This window comes from Pogoniulus pusillus, chromosome 30 (genome assembly GCF_015220805.1).
Source record: "Pogoniulus pusillus isolate bPogPus1 chromosome 30, bPogPus1.pri, whole genome shotgun sequence".
Taxonomy (NCBI): domain Eukaryota; kingdom Metazoa; phylum Chordata; class Aves; order Piciformes; family Lybiidae; genus Pogoniulus; species Pogoniulus pusillus.
Window position 1 is genome coordinate 13746004 of NC_087293.1, and position 22384 is coordinate 13768387.

At 41.5% G+C, this 22384-nt stretch overlaps 1 protein-coding gene across 9 annotated transcripts in view; it reads left to right on the forward strand.

The window, feature by feature from the left end:
* The window catches only part of CIT (citron rho-interacting serine/threonine kinase), a 116856-nt gene that overhangs the window by 24787 nt on the left and 69685 nt on the right, over positions 1 to 22384 (forward strand). For 8 of the 9 annotated variants that reach the window (XM_064169064.1, XM_064169065.1, XM_064169069.1 and 5 more), the window contains exons 1-3: positions 18911 to 19021; positions 19766 to 19907; positions 21119 to 21294. In XM_064169064.1, coding sequence (XP_064025134.1) covers positions 18926 to 19021; positions 19766 to 19907; positions 21119 to 21294 — 414 coding nt within the window. In that variant the 5' untranslated portion in view covers positions 18911 to 18925. Of the gene's footprint in view, positions 1 to 6874; positions 6979 to 15872; positions 16070 to 18896; positions 19022 to 19765; positions 19908 to 21118; positions 21295 to 22384 lie in introns of those variants that run through there. The other variant, XM_064169062.1, reaches the window with a different exon arrangement.

Sequence of the window (22384 nt, forward strand, 5' to 3'; positions counted from 1 at the left end):
CACATTCTCTATAAAGAAATTATTAATTTTGCACTTTGTTTCAGACTCTGCTTCCATGGGGTTTGCTTTCCTTCCACCTACAGAAGACTCCCTTAGTTCATGTCCACTTGTATGCAACTGCCCAAACACATCCATCCAGGGATGTTTTTGGATGGGACAGCTGATGGCCAATGCAGTTTTCTAGCAGAGCAGGCTCCTTCCTTTCACCAGACCCAGGACTCTGGAGAACTGCTGATTATTCATAACAGTTAGAGCATCAATTGTGGGAATGCAAACTTCTCTCTGGCCATCTGCCACTGGGATGCAACCTTTTGTGGGGATATGCCCCACCAGCCCAGCTAGCAGAGTCTGCCAATACTTGGCTCTTTTCCTGGCAGTGTCAGTTAATGCTCTCCAAGGACCATGCCTGGTACCCCATGCCACGTTGCCTGCCAGCACCTGCTCTACAATGGTAACTGCTAGCTGTTGTGGCTGTGATTTCTTTTTCGTTTGTGACCCAGAGGTGATGCTTTCTTTATCTCGTGGCAATTTCCCCAGGCGCTGGCTTTGTTGGACCTTTTGTCCTTGCAATCAGCTAGCACTTACTGTTGCTGGAAAGCAGGACTGGCCACAAGGTGAGATGATTTAAACGGTATTGGCCCTGATGTGGGACCTATGCTTCCACAGATTTGATTGTTGCTGTTTAAACGCAGGAGGGTGTTTAATATTTAAACTGATTGTGAGGACCTTCTGCTGGAAGTGCCTACTACAGCAAACTGAGCCTTCTGGTGCGATTAATGAAATCCATTGTGGTATTAATTTTCATCCCTAATGCTTCTTTCAGTGTATAAAATAAAAAATAGATTATTCTGAGATGGTTTTAATCTCCCAGACAAAGCCTTAAACAAAACCCATAGCTGCAGCTGTTATGGTAGGGATGGAAAAAACCCTATTCCCTAGATGGGAAAAAAAAGCATATCTAAGTCAGTGCTGTGTTGTAGATGTGCCACCATCTCGGTCAGGCATCTGTACAAGCTTAATGCTCATTTGGGGCCTATGAGCTGCAAAACATAACAGAACAACCTTGGATTAAAGCTTTGATCACAGCATGGTCTGGTATTAACTTTCACTTCAAAATCAATCCATTGTCCTGCGAATTGCTGATTTGAGTTTTTAGAAATATATTTGGTAACTGCTTTTTAAAAACTCCTTTGTGTGTTACTTTACTAGTATTTTATCATGTGTATGTTATCCCAATCAGATATCCATGGAAAGCCATTAGTGCAATGTTGAGTTTCTTTAGTTATATGATGGTTTTACATATTATGATCCTAAAATGTATTTTAGCTGAAATCTGGGACAGTTGCTGTCTGTAGATGGACACTGGACTCCCATGTCTGCTCTTCTTTCCCCAGTTAGACTTGGTTATGTTCTCTGGAGATCCTCAGCCTAGAAAAAATATAGCTGTTAAGCTAAATGAGTCAAGCATGAGGGTTTTTTTTAATTGCTCTGCTCAAGTCTGAAAAACTCACGTCTGAAGAACTGCAAATAGTGGGCAGTTTGTGTGGAGACTTAAGTCAGGTGCCTCAGGAGCTGATGATCTTGTAGCACGAAAGGGCCTTGTGTGTACAGCACAAATCATCTTTCAGTGTGGAAATCACCACAGGGACGACTCTTTCTGAAAATGCCTGAAGGCCAGACTGATCCAAGCACATTGCAAACAAGTGACTGATGCAAGTGTTGTCATCACATAACACAAAAATCTCACCTTGTCCAGGACATATGAAAGCCTTCTCTATGGTACTAGGAAACAGTGGTGAAAACAAAGCACTGCTATAAGAGAGTGGTGTAGGATTGCCTGTAAGAGGAGCAATTATTCTTTTCTTGCTCAGGTGAAAAACCTACAGGGCTGTAAAAGAAAAGCAAGCAGCAAAAAGTTCTGTCTTCTGTGGAGAAAAAAGACAGTGCTGACTTCATCATTAAGTATTTTTTCCCTTCTTGCCATTCCCTATCCCAAGATTATCCATGGGTTAGATCTGGGGAACTGAACTGAAGCTGCTGCTCAGGGTGATCTGCCAGTGCAACTCACTCTGATAAGCAGGTTCCTAAAGGAGCAACTGAAGCAGGTAATCCAGCTAAGCTATGGCTATGGCAATGTGCACTGTCCTCCCTAGAGGTGAAGGAGAGGTGAGCTCCATGCTGTGCAGGTTCTCCAAGCCCGGTGTGAATTATATCATTAAAACCAATACTTTGAAAAGTGTATTCTGCCCTCTGGGGATTTTGCTTGCAGGTCTTTTCAGAAAGAAAGTGTAGCAGAGGGTCTAGACCTTTGGTAGTTGCACCTGCAAATACTGGACTTTGTAGGACAGAACATTTTTTCACACATCAGAAAATCTGCAAATCCAATAAATGTCCAAGTACTTCAATTGATGCTTTCACCTCGGCTGTGAGGGCAGCACTCAGAAAACAAACACTGCAAGGGGTCATCCCTTTTTTACAATTTAGAATAAGAGGAGAAAAATGAGTTGTGAGAAGGCCACAGCCAGACTTGTACAAGTAGATTATTGTCCTGTGCATTTAAGCTGACTGGTGAGAGAGGAACTCCCATCAGCATCCTTAATCTTCTTGTCAGTAGGCTGACAGTCTTCCAGGGGGAGGCAGCACCAAGCGATCAGGTTTCTTTTGCTATCCTCTCTCACTCTCAAATTTTTGAATGATTAATTGCTTTATTTTCCTCTTTGCTTTACTGCACTTTATTTCTGACAAATGTTGTAGTTACTCTGGTTGTTTGTGTACCTCTGTGCTGAGCTGTTGCAGTGTACCCCAGCATCCTGCTGTGGCAAGATGAGCAGCAAGAGGTGCAGGCAGGCTAAGAGAGTTTGCTCAGAGTTTGCAGTTACCCAGATGAATAATTAAAGGAAATACGTGCCTTGCTTCTGAAGCAGGCCAGAACTGCACAGCTAGAGATAAGACTTGTAGAGTGACCTTTGTTTTTTTCTCTCTTTGCTTCTGTTAACATCCACAGCTGTTGGGTATGTGTGTGCCCAGCTTTTCCCTGGTGCTGAGGGGTGGAAATACAAGATGGGAAACTATTTGCAGATGTCGGTAAGGGAGGAGCGAACAGACATTTCTAGTCAAACAAAAGGAAAAGAAAGCTGTTATGAGTGTTACCCAAGCAACATGTAGTGAAAGACCATCCTGATTCTTCCCAAGGCTCAAGACCCCTACAGCTTTTCCAGCAAGTTTGTGGTTTCCCAAGGTTATCAATATGATATCAGAGCAGAAAAAACATCCACCAAGGTGACTCAAAACACTGAAGTCGTGAGAAATCCCTTCACTGCTAAGGGTATAAAGCGTGGCTTGGGTGACTCAGCACTGCCTAAGCACAGAGCCAACACCATGATGTGCTCACCCTGCTGTCTGCTGCCTGTAAGGAACAGAGGATGCAAAGGGAAAAGAATAGGGCAATAGTTTTGACTTGTTGTATGGCACATCTGAGCATCAAGCTGAGACATCTGTGAGTGTGAGGTGTAAATATTTTGTATTATAGCTTTTTGTCAGTTCAAGGTGTGAGGTTTGGAAGCATGTTGTAACAGTCTCTCCACAGCTAAGCCAACAGTGCTGGGCATAAACAGAACTACTCTGGAGCTAGTGGAGTTGTATGGCAAATATTTCAGCCCAGCCTGCTTTGTTTGGGGTACCACACCAGCAATTTGACTTTGTTTCACAATATGGCATACATGCTACTTTGCACCTAGGGATCCTTGATTTATCATGCTCCAGGTAGACTCTGGACACAGATAGGGCCCAAGCTGCCTCCTCCTTACTGGGACAGCCTAGAAGGGATCCCATCCTCACATACCCTTGTGCCAGCTGCAGGGATTGCCATCACATGCCTTCAGCATTGTTACAGACACAGGATCCTCAGAACAGCTGGTGTATCACTTCTCATTGCTTCAAGTTTTCTCATCTGGGGAAGTTGCAAAGAAACAAAAAATGGCCTGGTGACATGGTAAACATAATGAGTCTAGAGGAGACCTAGGGAGGGGCCATGAAGAGATGTGTTAGGCTTAGCACTTCTGCAGGCCACAGAAAGAGTAAAGATGTAATGTTTTCATGTGCCAGCCTTGCTGGATTTGAAGAACATGTCTGTGTTCTACCTACAGGGCTCATGAGCCCAGCCCTGGCCATGCTGTGGCCAATGCTGCATGTGGAAGGAGGGTTATGTCCTTTTGTCTTTGAGATGAAGATTTATAAGGGACTAGACACTATAAGAGAGTGATAGTCTGAGACAAGAACTTCTCGCTTCTGTTGAATCATTTACATGTTTCACAGAGGCTGTGTGTGCAAGAGTTTCTTTCCCATCTACTTCTAGATTCTTGCCTCAAGGTGAGAGAGGTGGTTGAGGCTCCATCCCTGGAGGTGTTCAAGGCCAGGGTGGATGAGGCTCTGGCCAGCCTGATCTAGAGTAGGGTGTCCCTGCCCATGGCAGGGAGGTTGGAACTAGATGGTCCTTGTGATCCCTTCCAACCTTGACTGATTCTATGATTCTAAGGTAAAAGGAATTCACACCCTTAAAGAGTTTTTTGTTTGGGGTATTTTGTTCAAACAAAACCTACCCTTTCACCTGGTGTGAAGGGATCCCTTTATTTACTGGAAAAAAATTCAGAGCCTGAACTGTCACATCATTAAGAGCCAGACAGTGCTGCCTAGAGGGAGGCATCCTGGATATGCAGCACAGCAGTTTTCAGAAAGAGTTTCTGCAGCAACCTTTCATCTCCAGAGCTGTTTCATCAGTGCTTTTCAAGAGCACGAACTACAATAAATATGTAGGTGGAAAACCATTGAACAGAAGTAATTAAGTTGCTCTTCATTAACTGAAGCTTATTCTATATGGTTGAAGGACCTTGCATTAGCATGAGTTAGTCAGTGCTATTCCCCAGCATCATTTTGCTTTTTCATGCTTTCAAACTGTAAACAGTTCAGTCACTAAAAGGAGCATTGTCACCTTATACACATTCATCTTGAGCCTGAAGTTAAATGTCTGATCCTTCTGGCACCTGGATGCAGAGGCCAGGCAGGGTAGATGTCTACCAGTCTGTGTTCTGGTAGCAGGATTGTACTTGGAAATAGCCTTGTTTTTCATCCTGCCCATAACAGTTTAAGCTGGAAAAGTCAGGTATGGCTTCTTAATATTGAGTAAATACTGAATAGTAGCTCATGAGTCTTCTGGGCAATGTCCATGAATGCCACAAGACAGGGGCTGCACAGGGGCATCAGCCCCTCAGGTCCCAGGACAAGTGACTCTCCAGGATGGTCTGAAGCAGGAACTTCTCCTCATCTTGACTCTGGAAGGCTCTTGGATATCTCTTCCCTCTGCCAGCCTGGCCATGGGGAGCACTGCAAGTACTACAGAAAGAGCTTCCAGATAGTAATTTGTTTCCCTGTGTGAGCCATGGGGTTTAATTTTGGGGTTGTAATCAACCTTGCTATTAAAAAAAACAGGTCTTAATATCTCTAGAAAAATTAAACTCCAGTATCTTCTCATTCTAGTTGCTGGCTTGTTTGTCAGTACCTTTCCACTTCACAGCATGCAGAGCTGCCAGACTGGTTTCTCATCTCCCTGGGGTCTGCTGCGCACATAACAGGTAGCACATTCAGATTCAACCCATCAGACTTTGTAAGAGTGCAGGTCAGCCTTGGCTGGTGGCAAAAGGGATTGTGTGTGTTTACTCTTTTTTAATGTGGTTACATACTGCTGTATGAGAACAATTTGTAATGAAATAAAACCTGCTATGAGTGACTTCCATTTAAAGTGAAGTTTTATGAATAAGAGTTTTCAAGAGAAAAAAATGCCAAATAATAGCTTTGACACCTTGTTGAATTATGGTTACTGGTTTCTGTTGTTTAATTACCTGCAGACTGCACTATCCTGCTGGGAAGACAACTGCAGAACTTCCTATACTGGAGCTCAGCTCTTTTTCATCTGGCAAATGTCTTACTTTAAGATTAAAAATGAAATTAATTCCCATCATTTATGCTGTTTAAAAAAAAAAGGGGGGAGGGGGGAGCATTTTTTCTCTCTATTTGAGGACTTGTATCACTAACAGAAGCACAACTTTGAGTTGTAGTGAATTTACTCTACTGGGGGAGGGATCCACTGTAACCCATCACAAAGCTTTTTTATTTGCCTGCTTTACTGCTGGCCTAAGAATGCTTCTCTAAGACCTTGTGTAAAGATCTCTCAATAGCATACATGCAATGTCATCTGATTTTGGAGAGGCAGCAAAACTAGGTATTTTCAAAAATTACATGCCATTTCTTCCCAAGCTCTCTGCTTTCCAAGGAGTCCAAAGCTCTTCATAGAAACTATAGTAATGTAAGTCTTAGGGGAACACTGTCCTCTCTCAGTCTTCTCTTCTCCAGACTAAGCAGCCCCAGGTCCCTCAGCCTCTCCTCATCAGGCACTGCTCCAGTCCCGTAGTCATCCTCATAGCCCTCTGCTGGACCTTCTCCAGCTGATCCCTGTCCCTCTTAACTTGGGGAGCCCAAAACTGAAAGCAGTGTTCAAGAATAGCAGTACTCAAGGTCTCACCAGGGCAGAGTAGAGGGAGAGGAGAAACTCCCTTGATCTGCTGGATACTCTCTTAATACACCCCAGGATCCCATTGGCCACAAGGGCACATTCTGTCACGTGGATGTTATTCACCAGCACTCTCCACAGGGCTACTCTGCAGCAGATCATTTTTCAGTCTGTACTCTTGTTACAGATGTGACCTACAATCTGAACCCTAATATCACAATTCTTGTTCAAGAGCCTAGCCACAAGAGGAAAACAAAAGAGATCCTGTTAGTGTCTTCCTGTCATGACTACACTTTTTGGTTTTTGAGACAGACTCCTGAGGATGAAGAAAGGAGACCCTGTAACACAGCTGAAGTCACACATGTCTAACTGTGATGATATTAAAAGAGATAAACTGAAGAAGAGCAAGAGAGAAGGTCAGTGCTACACAGAGCCTGAGATCAAAACATAAGACACATGGAAAATATGAAAGTGGTTAGTCTTTAAGGAGAAAGGGAGAGGATGAATCTATATTACAGCCATTTTACTGATAATTTCATTTAATGGTGAGATAAATTGTGCTTGTAGTTTAAGAAAGCATTTCTTTAGTCGTGCTTGGATGATCCAGTTCATAGTAGCTGTAAATATGTTAGGACAGAAAAATCAAAGTGTTTAATTGCTGCAAGGCACTCTCATAATATCATAATGCCTTTTGAAGAGATAATTCAATGATTGATCAGAGGAGATCTAATTAACTAACTACATTACATGAAAAAAAGTATAGAGAAAGTTGTGATACTCTATCACATTCATCAGAATCTTTGCTTTGCTGCATGTGTGTGGGTGTTATGTGGAAAAGCCAAACATTCATTCAATATATGACCTAAAAATAAACCTTAAGATAAAGTTTCCTTTGTCTTTCTCTTCCCTTTCCGATACTATTGCTTTGCCTAATTCTAGATGTTTTAGGAAGTGCATAGACCATTTTTGTCACTAACATGTTCAGCATTCAATTAACTGCTTAAATCTAATATTCACCCACACATAATCTATATGGGGGTGTATTTTAGGTATGAATATTACCTTAACAGAACATCTTCTATTCTTGTTTCTCACGTTTAAGTGCTGCTTTACAGCATTTCATGCCTGCTAAGGCCAGGCAAGGTCAGTCTCATCAGGAAGGACATTTATGAACACTTAGGGCAGTCTTGATCTGAGTTCACAGTCAGCTTTCCTCATGGGGTTGCAGTGTGACCTGCAACGTGGCAAACAAGAGATCTGGCAAACATGAAGCCAAATACTATTCACTGGGATTGATGAATACTTTGACATGCAGCTGAGAAATGATATGGAGATTGTGTGCATATTTTGCTTCTGTGATGGCCTTTCATCTCAGACACAGGGACTGTGATAAAATCTTACAGCAATTCAGACTTTCCAGCAGAGCTCAGCTTGGCTGATTGCCCTTTCATACCTGTCATGCTTTGGACTGTCATTCTCCTCTCTCTTGGAGATCAGGTTGTTTTCTAAAGCTTTCAGGCCTTTGCCTGGCAAGATCTTTTGAATCACATGAAAACAGCCTTGTGCAGGAAAAGAGGAGCCATCAAAAGTCATCTTATATGCATTATTTCAGTGCTATGGGCTAACTTGTATAACTTCCTTTCGTTCTTGGGTATCTGGTTTCTTTTAGAAACACTTTACTATTGAAAGAACATTTTAGTTACAATGAATGTATATTTTTGCATGTTTAAGTCATTCTCTTTTGTGTCAGATGTACCCTTATAGGAAGAATTTAATTGATTCAGACACTGTATAGATAGAGGAATATTCATTCCCCAAATTAAGACGTTTTAGCACAGGCCAAAAGGGAAGAAGCTGCCTTCAAAAGCACTCCTGAGTATCCTCCCAAAAGAGGCTCTGGCTTGGCTGTGCTAGACAGTCTGGCCTGGAGCTGGTAATCATTGCTACTCCCTGGGTCAGCTGTGTGCTATTCAGGGCCAGTGACAGGCGGGATACAGGCTGTGTCAGCTTTATTCCATCCTTTAACCCCAAAAGAGTAACCTATATACAAAGAACTGAAATATTTATGGGTTTGCCCTTCAAGTGTTTTTGTTTGTTCAGTGTTCCAGAAGTTACTCAGTGGGCAAAAGAACGTGCTTCCATATGAAACAATACATCTGCAGAGCTCATGAAATACTGTCTTGCTCTTCAGAGCACACCAACATCCCTCTCCTGTGCAGAAGCCTCCCTAGGAACTTGCTGTGGATGTGAATAGTAAGAGCAGGCTATTGTGATTTTTATTGTGCCTGCACATGTGCCACGCTTGGTTGCTTCCCTTTTTCTCTTGATGACTTACTGGCTCAGTAAGGTGTAGCATAACTGACCTGAAGTGTTATGGCCATCTGAAATTGGAAATCATTCAGCAGCACAGTCAGTGGTTAGCCCAAGAGCCTACTCCCAGTTGATAAGGGCTTATGGGTGAAGGGGTTATTTATGGGTATCATTTGCTCAGCTGCTATAGAATAAGGTCTTACAGCTGGAAAGAAAACCTGTAATAAAGAGATCTCCATTTCTAGAAAAATGCCTCACTTTGACCTTCAAATAATGCTGTGTTTAAAAAGTTGGAGTTGTAGTTCTATTTATAGAAAATTAAACCAAAGCTCCTCTGTGCTAGCATATGCCCTGGAAATGGTCTTACAGCCTTTTGTGTCTGGTATTTTAGTGTGCTTCTGTTTAACTTTGTCTGGCTTTCTGCTACAGCTAATTGTGTCCTTTAGTTGTCAGTCTGTTAAATTCCCTGTACATCAGTTCATTGGAGAATAAGAGTCATCTGAAATAGCTGGAGAATGCTGGTTAGGCAACTGACTGTTTATAAACCAGAAACATTATGGTCCTCTTTTTTTAACAAGAATTGTAAATGGGAAGTGCATCTGTTGTTTGTGTTTCTCTGAAATCACCCATCGCTCTTTCAGACACCTGAAGATCTGTTATCACCTCCCTAATTTTGGTGTTCCTTTGTCTATCAGAGAAAATGTCCCTTATTGGCCTATCTCAGAAGTAGTGTCTCATTAACTGGAAATCGATTTAGGGTTCTTTTACTCCAGCAGATCATTAGAATATTCATAGCACTTCCAAGGACACCATGTGGAAACAATAATGACTGGCAGTTATGCCTGATCAACAGTAATAGTCAAGCACCTAGGGGGGAAAAAATCAGATATATTTTTTTTCCTGAAGCCCATCAGCATTTAACAAAACTCCCCCCCCCTATTTTTTACAAACCCAACAATAGTTAGGATTTTTTTGTTTTTGGGGAGTGTAGGGGGCAGGTAGTGAGATGAAGGTGAAAAGACAGACAGCTGCAAGGACTTGCAGCAGGTTTTGATTCTTTATTTTGTTTGACCTGATTTAACAAGCTTCCTCTGTTGAAATATCATAGTCTATGTTGGGAATTATGTCAGGAAGCACAATATGTGCAATGTGGGTGAGTGAGCTTGCATAAACTGTCAATGAAGATCAATTATAGGCATTATTGAATTACACATTAGATAAAAAGCAGATGACTTCTTTTTGCATGCAAGTGTGGTATTAACTATTTTGGTCTAGATTAAAATACAGCCATCTAGGCAGTGAAAATCTGTCACTGAGCGTCACAAGCTGCCCAGGCTTATTGATTATTTTCTTCTTTATGACTGAAGCCCTGCAGTCTTGTGGTTTTGGCACAAAGCACAGTGCAGATGAAGCAAGAGAGCATCAATCTACCAACAACGTGCAATTTATATGCAACTTGGGTAGAAATTGCCCCTTACAAAAGCAGTTGCCATTTTCTGATGTATTGGTACTCTGGAGTCCTGCAGTGGGAGCTATGAGTCTTGCTGTTTGTACCACAGCTGGGCAGTTGTGGACAGGGTGGTGAGGACAGGGCAGGCTTGTACCTGCAACTTCCTAATTTTTAAATACCTTGTATCAGCTCTTCATTGGATGCTTTTGAATGCTGTGATGACATTTTTGCCCCAAGAGGTTACATATAAAGTGGGATGTCTGATTCTAGCATAGCTATCCTTTAGCAGACTCTACACAGATGTTGAACACTGCTGCCAGCATTGCCTGTCTGTGCCTGGTTGATGCTGAAAAATCACAGCCTGGTAAAACAGAAAACCAGTAGGATTTAAAGAACCCATTTCAAAAAATAAAGAGCTGATCTTATTCACAGGAATGAGATGATCTTTTCATGTTGGGGTACTGAGAGCCATCACAATGAAACCCCAGAGAATATAGAGAAGACAGAGATGCAACAAGCTATGGAGACTGTACAAATACTCTTTTATTCTAGCATCCTGTATTCCACAAAGTCAAGTCTTTATTTCCTGGTATCTGTTCATGGTGGGTTAAGATGATGCAGAATGCAGCTAGCTTCCTCCACTGCTTTTACTGCTGTCTTCTGGAGGATTTTAAATGGTGTTCTGCTTTAGCAAGGTTGTTAGCAAATAACAAGAACTTACCTTTTTTATTTCTTTTAGTCATTATGAGGTTGGCTGTTAGGCTCTTTCTGATAATAGTTTGATATGAAAAGCTTTCTGCCTTGCATTTAAAAGGTTTAAGAATTGACAATACCTACTATGCCCCAACAAGTCTGCACCTCTCCCTTTGTTCCCAAGACAGTAATTGCTGTTATCTCTTTTCATCCACTGGCACAATTTGTAAATGCTGCATCTGATCCTTTTTAGGATTTCAGAGTATCAATGCACAAGACTGAGGCAAGCTGGATAGCTGAATGATGGGAAGAGCAGAAAGTAGAACATATTCTACCTCAGTACTTATGTAATTCATTCAAGTTTAGAAGAATTCAAAACAGTACCATAAACCCACTTCTTAAAAAATAAGTGATTTAAAAAACTTTAAGTTCATTTGTAGTACTTTAAAAACACAGGGAAAAAAAGAAAAGTGTTTTTAACCCTTTGTTTCAGGAGATGATTATTCCACAGGCACTTCTGAATGGAGCTTCTGCTCCTCTTTCAAGTATTTTAGCACCCAGCCTTTGGCTAAAAATGGCTAAATGCATTTCCTTGGCAGATCGTGAACACTGTATCATTGCAACAACCTCCCACCATGTTTCCTTTTATTGAGAAAGAATATACTGGGTTTGGTAGCCTTTTCTTCCCAAAGAAGCAAAGGAATTTTAAGTGTAAGAAAATAATGTGAGTCAGGCCAATCGCCATCAGGAATTGTGAACCATGCTCTGAAAAGTGCAATTTGACTATGCAGGACCCTGCAGTACAGCCAGAAATTCTCATTTAATTCCTATGTGAACATGAAGTTACTTTGCTGTTTGTCAGTGTTTTCTCTTTATCACTTATTCATCACAACTCTTAACATGGAAGAGCTGTTTAAAAAATCAGAATCCTACAATAATCACTGTGAAATATTCCTTGGCCTCCAAGCAAACAGTATAGAACTAATTCTAGAAGAATTAAATAAAGTAACATGTAGGCTGTCATTGCAGAGTTCTTCAAGACAGGAATGAGCACACCCACTCAGAGCAGGAACATGTTAAATCTGTAAAGGACCAAAATCGTGATTCCAAATGAAAAAATAGACAGGCAAACATATTGAAAACTCCTTTTAGTCTTACCTGGAAGAGTCCTTCTACATGAAAGCTGTGTAGCTGTCACTGCCTCAGCTGATGCTTTTACTTACACTCTGTACAAAGTGCTACTGTTGTTCTTTTCTACCCTGTTCACTCTTGCCACCAATGACTATTAAGGCTGCAATGTACAGATCATTGTTTAATGGGATTTTTGGAAAAAAAAATTAAGGACATTGCTTTTTTTGGGGGTATCTTTTAAAGTTTGGTTATATGAAGAAGCCCTTTCTACTTCTGTATTTTAATTCACCACAGTTAGTAAAAAGTGTTGGGGTTTTTTGAAGAGCTTACATAATTTTAACAGATGTATTTTGTTTAATCCATTTTAATACTTAATTTTGATGCTTCAGTCTGACAGCATTTGTTTCACTAAACTGTAGTTAAGAGCAAGTGACTTTACTTGGCTTTTAGATAACAAATCTTGGAACTCTGTAGCAGAGTGTAGGTACATCTGTAAGCCAAGGCAGGGCTGCAGGAAAGCACCTAATGCACCCCAAGGACTTCTATAGCAGAGGCAACTGGAGCAATTGCCTCAGTGTGTGGGTTTGATATAAGCAGGCTCTTCCCATCTGAATTCAGTTTGCAACTGGCATTGAACTGACCTATTGAAAAAGAAGAAAAACAAAACCCCAAAACAACCTCCCAAACAAACTATCAAAAGCCTTCCTTTCAAAAAGGGGTATGTTTTCCTCTAGAGAAGAAAACTGATTTAGTGATGTTTTCCTCCCCAGAAGGTTGCCTACTATTTTGTTACATGGTGTAGTTTCAACATCAAAGTAACCTCATTTATTCCAGAAAACACCAAGCAACTAGAACTGTTCTCCCCCAAATCACGATGGTAAAGCAACATGTGAGTAATTTTCACACACAGTTTCGATGCCATCTATCTAACTCCTAAATTAATTCACATTCTTACACCTTTCTGGAAGTCAGCCAAAGAGATTTATAGGTATGCGCAGCTCTGCTACTCATCAATATTGGATAGGGAGATGTCTGTCTGGCACATCTCTGTTTCTGGCTGATCTCAGGGACAGAGATCAGCTAAGAGCCTACTGCTTATATTAAGAGAGAATTAATCTTTATAGGCACTCTTCCTTGATGATGGTCAGATTTCCAGTTTCCAAATATAGTGCATTGACTGGATTGAGTCAGAAATTCATTCACCACAAATCAGGATACAGAGTGTTCTGCAGCCCACAGTGGGGTGGGGAATGCCAGGTTTCTAAATAGAATTCCAGCACATGGTAATGAAATGCTGATGACAACCAAATCAAAGCTCCAAGCAAGCAAATTATTGTTGTAGTAAACTCGAGGGTGTCTTTCCTGTGGATTTAAGGCAAAGAAAAAAGTCCTCCTGTGAACATCTAAAATGCATTCATCTTAGGACCAAGATTAGATTGGAATATTTTTTAATTGTGCTCTCAAATGGATTTGGTATCTGCACTATAGATAGAGGTATCTCAGTTCATAGCTTCTTTTGGAAAGTAGGTAAAACACAATTTGATACGGCCATTTTACACGATTGCAGTGTCTAAATTCCAGAGCAATATCCAGATGATAAACTGTGCCTGTCTCATTGTAGGTTTTATCTTCTAAAGCAGAGTTCAAGATTGCTTCCCTTCCCACATCAATGAAAACATACAAGTAGTTCTTCAGCTACATTTAAAACAAAATAATACGTTTGTTATAGTTGTTCAGATACTCTATCAATTCAGATTTAATTAAGTCCCTGTCACTTGTTGCTCTGCAACATATAATTCCCATTAAGTCATGACAAATTTAGTTTTCAGCTGCACCAGGAGATGTTAATGTGAATACATCAATATTCATGTGTCTTGACAGATCGTGAGGTTTTATAAATTGCTTTCTCTAAACCAGTTTTTGTGGTACCAGGGGTGTTCCTGTGATAGCACAAAGGAAGCCTGGAGCTGAGATATGGAAAAGACCATTTGCATTTCATTGCATCTAAAAGTTAACACTTTGTTTCTCCAGAAAGAACTGAGCTATTTGGTTTAGGATAAATTGTGGTTAAATGCTCAGTTGACACGTGGGGGAAAAAAAAAAAGGGATTATTAGTGGCTGAATTCAGTAACCATTTTATTTTGGTCACATGAGAAATTTAGCCTGGTTGTGTTTTGGCTTACAGAGATGTTGAACATATGACTATATGTTAGGAGAGTTTGGTAGGAAAACACGTGTAGTCATGGAGCAGTGTGTGCTGGAATGAGGGATCCTCAAAGTTGGGGTTAAGGCTGAAGAGCATCCCATGCCTGTTTGCATTGCTAGAAAGACATGAAGCTAGGTGATGGCTTTGTATTTATAATGTGTATCTAACAGAGAGGCTCCTGTGTGCATTTAAAACACTATTTCAATGAGTTTTACTTCTGTAAATGTAAAGAAGAAAGCAAAGTAGAACACCCCCCCAGTGAACATTAGCACTTATATAATGCTACTATTAGCATATTGCTAATATAAGCAAAAAAGTCCTTTAATATTTCAATTAAAACAATCTTGAAGAATATGATCAGATACAGCTCTGTACCTAATGTCTAGTGAAGTCACCTAACAGCCACTTAGGTCTTTGAAAGTCTCATTTCCTTTCTGCTTACCCTAGGAGAATGGTTGCAGAGTGGTCTTCTTCCAAAAAAGTCTAAGGAGGAAATTAAAATGACTGCAGAAGGAAGCCAATGATTGTTCTCCTGTTGACTATTTCTCCTTGCCTTCATCTCTCTCTGAAAAGGAATTTACTTACCTCTGTCATAATCCTTATTCCTGAACATGTATTGTGCAAAAACCTCCATCCCCAGTAGTGTATGTGACTATTATATCTAAGGTGGATATTTTGTGATAGTTTGGAGGAAAAAAAAGGTGGAAAAGAGTGTGCCTAATATCTAAGGATTGGTTAGGTCCCATTAAGCAATGGTGAGAGCTATTATTAGCAAGGGTGAATGATAATAGGTCAGGTCAGCCAAGTTTAACCCTTTATTTTGATACACAAAGTGATAACCCAGTGATCAGGGTTAGGGCTAGGAAAAACAAGGGAGAAGTTGGTTTATGGCAAGATCTTTTAAATACTGGTAAGTCAGAGAAAGGAACAGAGAGAATTTTGGTTTCATGCCTATATAGACTATGATAAAGGCCAGCCATAGCATTCAACAGAAGACTCACCAAAGAAGAGGATTTATTTTTGAGGCCCATGTACTCTGGAAGCCTAGGCTACAAACTGCCATCAGTCCAAATTAACAAATTAAAATCTGGAAATGACAGAGATGAAGACATTTCCAAGGTAGAACAAAAAATAGCTTTATGGTCATGCTAAGTGCTAGGTTCTTTTCAAAAAAATGGCATACTTGATGCCTGATCTTTAGTTTTACATTTATTTAGTGACTTAAACCCCAAGCAAGCCTGCAGGGTGTTAACATGGTCACCTTGGCACACTATTGACAGCACAAGGGAGGAGAATTTTGGCCAGGGAAATAAAGGAAAACCCCTGCTCTTATAACAAAAAAAAACCCAACCAAACAAAAAATGGCAACTAATTCAATGTAGGGTGAGATGTCAAAACATGTTGAGGACCATACTGGGACCTGGTTAGGGGAAATCACAGAGCTATTACATTCTGTTATGCTTTTGAGTGGCCTATTAAATTAATAGGAGGGAATAAGCTCTTGTTTTGTACAATTGCAGGTCTCCTGATGATCCTTTAAATTAAGTGAGGTCATCCACAGCAGCAGCTGTCAAGATCAAGAAGCAATATATAATCTGACCATTCTAAAGACGAAGAACTAGTGTACTGTGATTGCTTTGGATAAAAATATGGAGGAATCATCACTTTTGAAGACTTCAGATTAGCAATTTAAAGAAAAATGTTTTCTTCTGAAAAGGTATTTATTATTTTTACCTGAGGCTTCAGAAGTGGGTACTGAGGTTTTGTCACTGAAACTGTACATCTTTTCCCTCTCTTCTCCATCTGCCACTTCAGCTTCTTAATGTTTGATAACACTCCTGGTGCACCTGTATTATTATGCTGCTATTTCATTTTGCTGGTAGATGCTCTTGATTACAGGAGTCTTTTACACAGCAGCAAAGAAGGAAACCCAGTAAGTTATCTTCTCCTACCTGGCTGCTTCCTGCAAAACATGTTTAAAGGCCTCCTCCAAGGGAACTCATATAACCTGAGCCCTCACCTAAATTAGGAGGAAAACTGTCACTGTCCCAAACAATGCTTTTGACAGCCAGCTTCCTTACTTGCACTTGCAAGGATTCAACAGCACACAAAGAAGAAATCTTTAATTGAAAAAAAATAAGTTATAAACATGAAAACCATAGCAACTAAACTCATACCATTGTTGAGCCCACTGGGCAGTTGAGAGGCCAGCTGCCCAGCTGAGGCAGACTTGTTAGCCAAGCAGTTCACCTGGCTGGCTGAAGATGAGGTATTTTGTGGGAGAGCCAAAGGCAATGTTCAGGTTGTAGAAGGGAGAAGGCAGCCTAATGTGGATGAGAAGGAAGCTTTAAAGACCCTTACTGTCATTCAGTTTGTGGATCAGCTGTTACACACCATCCTGCAGAAGATGAGCCACACTTTAGTATTTGAACACAAGATGGAAATGGACTATCAGAAAGAGACTCCAGCTTTTCTGTTTCCCTCATTTTCTACATCTAATGTACAGATAAGGTAATTTCCCAAGTGCCCTTAGAAACAGTGCAGACATTTATCAGTCATTTCAGCAGTTGAAAGAGGGGAGTGGGCTACTGACATTTGTGCAGGACAAGGTAGGCTGGAGAAACGTTAAAGCAGAGGAGCATAAAGTTTGGGTCGCAGACTATAAGTCTTGTCCAAAGCCTAGGACAGAGTACCCTTAGACATGGCAAGGTTCCAAATAACAAGGCAGGATGTAGTATTCTACTAACATGTGCTAGCATGAAAATGGACCAGTTTATGAAAAGGAAGCTCTCTATTGCCTTTCTTTTCAAGGGCTGATCTCTCCTGTGCCTCATCCTTGTAGATAAGACATAAAATACGACAGCAAATCCAAAATGTAAATTGACAGTGCAGGTAGTAGTAGGGAATAGAATAGATTTTAAAAACTCTTTCAGATTTAGTAACTTGAAATGAACCTGGATATGTAAATTTGAGACAAGAAGTACACCGAAAATATGTCAGTGTTCCAGGGGGACCGAGGTGGAAGGAAGCAGATCTGTGAGATGATTTGCATTAAGTTATAATACAGTAAATCCATCCGTGTGCTACTTTATCAGCTAGATGCCAAGCCAGTATTAGCATAATTAAAATGATTGCTGGATAGCAAAACATCTTGTTTTATGTCACTACGCAGCAGCGTGATTATTTTTTTAAGGAACCCCGTCACCTGTTACCAGCCTCCTCCTGCCAAGACACTGTGTAACAATGAGCTGCACTTGGTAAGAGTGTCCTGTGTTTTGCATAACTGTGATGTTTGAGATAGCATCAGGGCTTCATGCTGATGCTCTCCGCAGGCACCACTGCGCTGTTCCATTGTTAAACAAGGTCATGCTGCTCTCCGCCTGGCATTTTGATGGATGGCACGTAGGCGCTTTGGAGGGGAGGCCGAGCTGGAGCACTTCCACCGGTGCTTCACTTGAAAGCTAATTACCTTACACGAGAATAAAATGTCTGCGCCTATCATTAAAGAAAATATAAGTAAAGTGGGACACAGAAACCAAATACGCATTTTACAGAGAGATTTGAAGCTTCTGCAAACATTTTTATTTCCCCTCTGGCTGCCCTACCAGGCAGTTAGCAGCTGCCAGCCATGACATCTAGTCTACGGTGGAACTGGCTCCAGACAGGACTATTGAGTCATTTTGGCCTGTTAACACTTGGCAAAGAGGAGGTAAAGCACAAATCAAGCGGCGTGCACTTTGCTGGCAAGCGGCACTTCAGCCACCGAACGCCGCAGTACCCACAGCCGCGACCTGGCACTGCTCGTACCCGGCTTAGCACAGCCAGGACCTTGCTCTGTCTTCCCTTCCACCTCCTTCGCTTTCCCCTCCGCAGCCCCTTGCCGGCTGCCCAGCAAACCCCGAGGGAGGGAGCCAGCAACTGCGCACAGCACCCCCAGGCAGCCTAACCCCTCCGCGGCACGCAGACAGGCAAGCCACAGGCACCCCCAGAGAGACGGTTAGGAACCGTTACCGGCGCCGCCCCGGGGCGTGGCGCACCAATGGCGTCCCCGGGGGCCTCTGCACCTCCTCCGGGGAGGCCCCGCTCCTGCCGGCTGCGCTTCCGCAGGTCGGCCTCGGGATTCGCCGAGGCGGGGGCGGGCGGTGCGCGTTAGCGGAAGTGATGGCGCTTGGGTCCGCCCTGCGCCGCGTTCAAACCTGCATGGCGGCAAAGCAGGGCGGCAGGTGCGGAGCGGGGCGCGGGGGGGCGTGGGACGGCTGGAAGCCGCCGGCGCTGAGGGGATTTGGGAGCCGCGGCTGCGGGAGGCAGCAGCGTTCGGTGGGCTGTGCTCCGTTAGGACTTGTTTTCTGTCTGCAGCGGTTCCCTTTCCTTGCCCTTCCCCAAACACGTTAATTGGTGCCGCACTCAGACGTGCTAGTCTTAATAAATGTTGTCTCCGAGGAAATGCAAATACCGCTTAATTTGTAACCTCTCTCATCTCCCTTTGTTGTTTAAAGTTACCTGTCCAAAAGCTTTTGCTTGAAAGTCTTTGTTTTCTTTTACAGGTGTCTTCTGTAGAAGATAGGCTGTAAAGATGTTGAAGTTTAAATGCGGTACGCGAAATCCGGTGGAGGCAGGATCAATGGAACCCATCACCAGCCGAATTTCTCGGCTAAATCTGCTCTATCAGGTAGAGTGTCTGGCCTGGGATTAACCGATTAGTTGGATTCATCAGTGCCCACACCCAGCAGCATTACCATACTGTATTGTTTGTTTGTGTGGACACTCAAAGTGTGCCTTCCTGGTTTTTCAGAGGAGGAGCAAAAGAAGGGAATAACTTTCAGTTCAAAGTGTGTAGCTACTTTGCACAAAGTTCACTGGGTAGTGCTTGATCTTAGGTTTAAGTGCATCTGGCAGTGGTTTAGCCCAAGTGGATTTTCCCACATAAAGATGAAGTGTTGCATGCAGTGTCCTGTAATCTGTGTTTTTTCGTGGGTGATGTAGCTGAGGGTTTGTCATGAGATCTGTTTACCTAACCAGCTGCTGTTTGGCCATCTGAGCTTCATCAGCTTTTCCTTCTAGAGCTAATATTAATTCAGATGGCTATTTGTACCATGAAAAAAACCCACATGATACAATGTCAAGAAAGAAGCCAGTCAGAGTCATCTGCAGGATGTAGATTCAGGAAAGCGATTTGAGCACTAACAGTCTTAAGAGGATTGCATTGTCTAACAGTAAAATACCTTAGGCAGCTGCTGCAGATAGATGTAGCAAATGGATTTATTTACCTCACACTTTTGATGTAATTTGTCTAATTTCTGAAGTAGTGGTTTTAAAATGAATAGTATGTTATCTACTCTATACATATGTTATTGATTTGAGGCTTTTTGTTGTTGTTGGAGGCTCCATCTGCTGATGCCTTTTTTTTTTCCAGGGGAAACCACTCTTTGTGACTCAACAGCAGATGTCTCCTCTCTCTCGAGAAGGCATCCTTGATTCTTTATTCGTTCTTTTTGAAGAATGCAGAAACCCTGCTTTAATGAAAATTAAACATGTTGCCAAGTTTGTCAAGAAATGTAAGTTTATTTATACTGATTTTCAGATGTCATGAATGTTTAAATAATACTTTAGTGCTTTGACTCATCAATGATGATAATCCTTGGATGTTGAACATCTGGCTTTTTGGGGACGGACTGAATATTGCAAAGGGGATCTTGGCAGCCTTGGTAGAGGTTTGTTCATGTCCACAAAAGTCAGATGAAAGTGGCTCTTGCAGTGCTGTGACTTGATTGTGCATCCTTCGTAGCCTGTGCTATATACTTGGGCAGGCACTGTCTGCTTTGCTGTATGCACAACAGAAGGATGACAGAAGTTGAGAGCAGGACAGTGACTAGAAGTATGAGAAAAACAATTCTAGAAAAGGAACTTGATAATCCTTGGCTCTTTCAGTAATCTTTTGAATTTCATGTGTTGTTTAAATTTGCATGTGTAACTCATAAACAGTAATTTAGTGCTTCAGAAAAGTAATGTCTGGTACAGTAAATATTTTACTGGGAATGTGCTCAGATTCCTTTTGGGGAAAATTAAAACAAAGGTTCATATTTTTTTCTGGTAAGATTTGCTCAAAAGGCACTTAGTTAAAAGTAACTCATTACTCTCTCTGTAACAGTTCAACTGTTTCTGCCTGTTATTAGTGCAGTCACTATCTGCTAGTCTGAAGAATTTTTAGCACAATCTACCGTGAGCAACTGATTATCAGTGTGTACTGATAAGCAACTGATTGTCACAATGCATGCTCGCTGAAACTAGTCCGGAGGAGAAGCTTGAACTGCCTTTCTGAAATGTGAACAGTTATTTGTTAGACAATGGACTAGTGCCTCCCACAGGCAGAGGAGGCAACCCTGCCACTTGGCTCGGAGAGCTCGGCTGGGTCAAGCCAAGGTGTCTGGGGGGTACACTTCGTATTGGAAAGGGATTAGAAACAAAAGAGGCTATCAGCCTATGATGTTATGAATGGGACAGTGCTATGGTTGCTATGGGAACTGTCTTAATATTTCCTGATTCTTTCGCGTGTGCGATATTTCAGCCTTAGCTGTACATTAATCCAGTCTTTCCTTGTTCTTGTGCATCCTGTGGTGTGGTTTTTTTTTAAGAAGCATATTCTGGAATGATTCAACATTTCCTGAGATCCTGGACCTAAAGTTTTTTTTTCTTCTTCATGTTTGATGTTATGCTTGCTCTGAAATGCCAGTTGGCAAATGTAAAAATAAGTTTTTTATTTTTATAGATGCAGAGGCTATAGCTGAACTAAGGGAACTGCAACCCAGTGTGAAGGATTTTGAAGTAAAGAGTGTGGTTGGCTCTGGTCACTTTGGAGAAGTAAAAGTAGTAAGAGAGAAAGTTACTGGTGATGTGTATGCTATGAAGGTGATGAGCAAGGAGTCCTTGTTGGCCCAGGAGCAAGTATGTATATTCTTCTGCTATGACAGCAGAATAATAAGTTACAATGTGTTGAACATTTCCTTTTCTGTCACTGGTATTTGAATTAGGTTAAAAGTGTGTTTTGAAAAGGATCACCTTATGTTTCAGTGAAGTCATAGATTTGTATGTAGTTTTGCTATGTTTAAAAGCCAAACTATGAATTTGTTGGGTGAGATGCCATCCAACTGCAAAAATGCCCTTGTCTTAAGGAACTTATCTGATTGTAAGACAAGAAAAAGCTGATGAAGAAAACACTGCATCAGTATTGATGAGTTTGAGAATGGTACAATGTCTAGGCAATCTATTTGTTAAGTTGTCATTTTTTGGTGTTTTGGTTTTTTTGATTTTAAAGAGTGATGTAGAATGTCAAGAGTGGGTGTGAAGGCAAACTGGGTACTGGATTTTTATGGAGAGCCTCTCACTAGCTTGAGAAATGTGTTACTTGAAAACTTAAAAAGGGGATAATAGAGGTTGTTATAGTTTGGTGAGAAACAGAAGTTAATCTTTCAGTGACGTGAGATGACAAGTAGGACAGATACTCCATGAAAAGACCTTGTGGGTTTATACAGTAATAGCTGTGTCAGTCTTCCCCAAATATGGTGCAGTTAGGTTGCTTCCGGGATCCATGGCTATCAGGAATGAAGATAAACTGAAATGACTCTTGCTATGGCACTGGCTGACAAGAAGGCAAAGAATATGCTAATATCCTCAATATGACACTTCCCCAGTCTTGCTGACTGTAGTTCAGTGAAAGCAGAGAATGATGATTTAAATGAACTTGCAGTATCTCTGTAACAAAATTACTTTCTTATTGTCTGGCTGCACATTTGAATAATTAAATAGTTGCTAGAGGATGATTTCAAGAAAACCTTGTATTTGAATATGCTACACTGAATGTATCACTGAATTAGAGCTAAGCTACTGCCCCACAATTGCTCTAGCTTCTTTTTTGCTTGTCTGATGCTTTTTGAGATTAGTTTTATTTTATTAGAGCCAGTCCACATGAGGTCAGCTAAGAGTGCACTCTAGACTGGTATATGCTTCACCAGTTTGAAAGGGAAGCTGGCCTTTG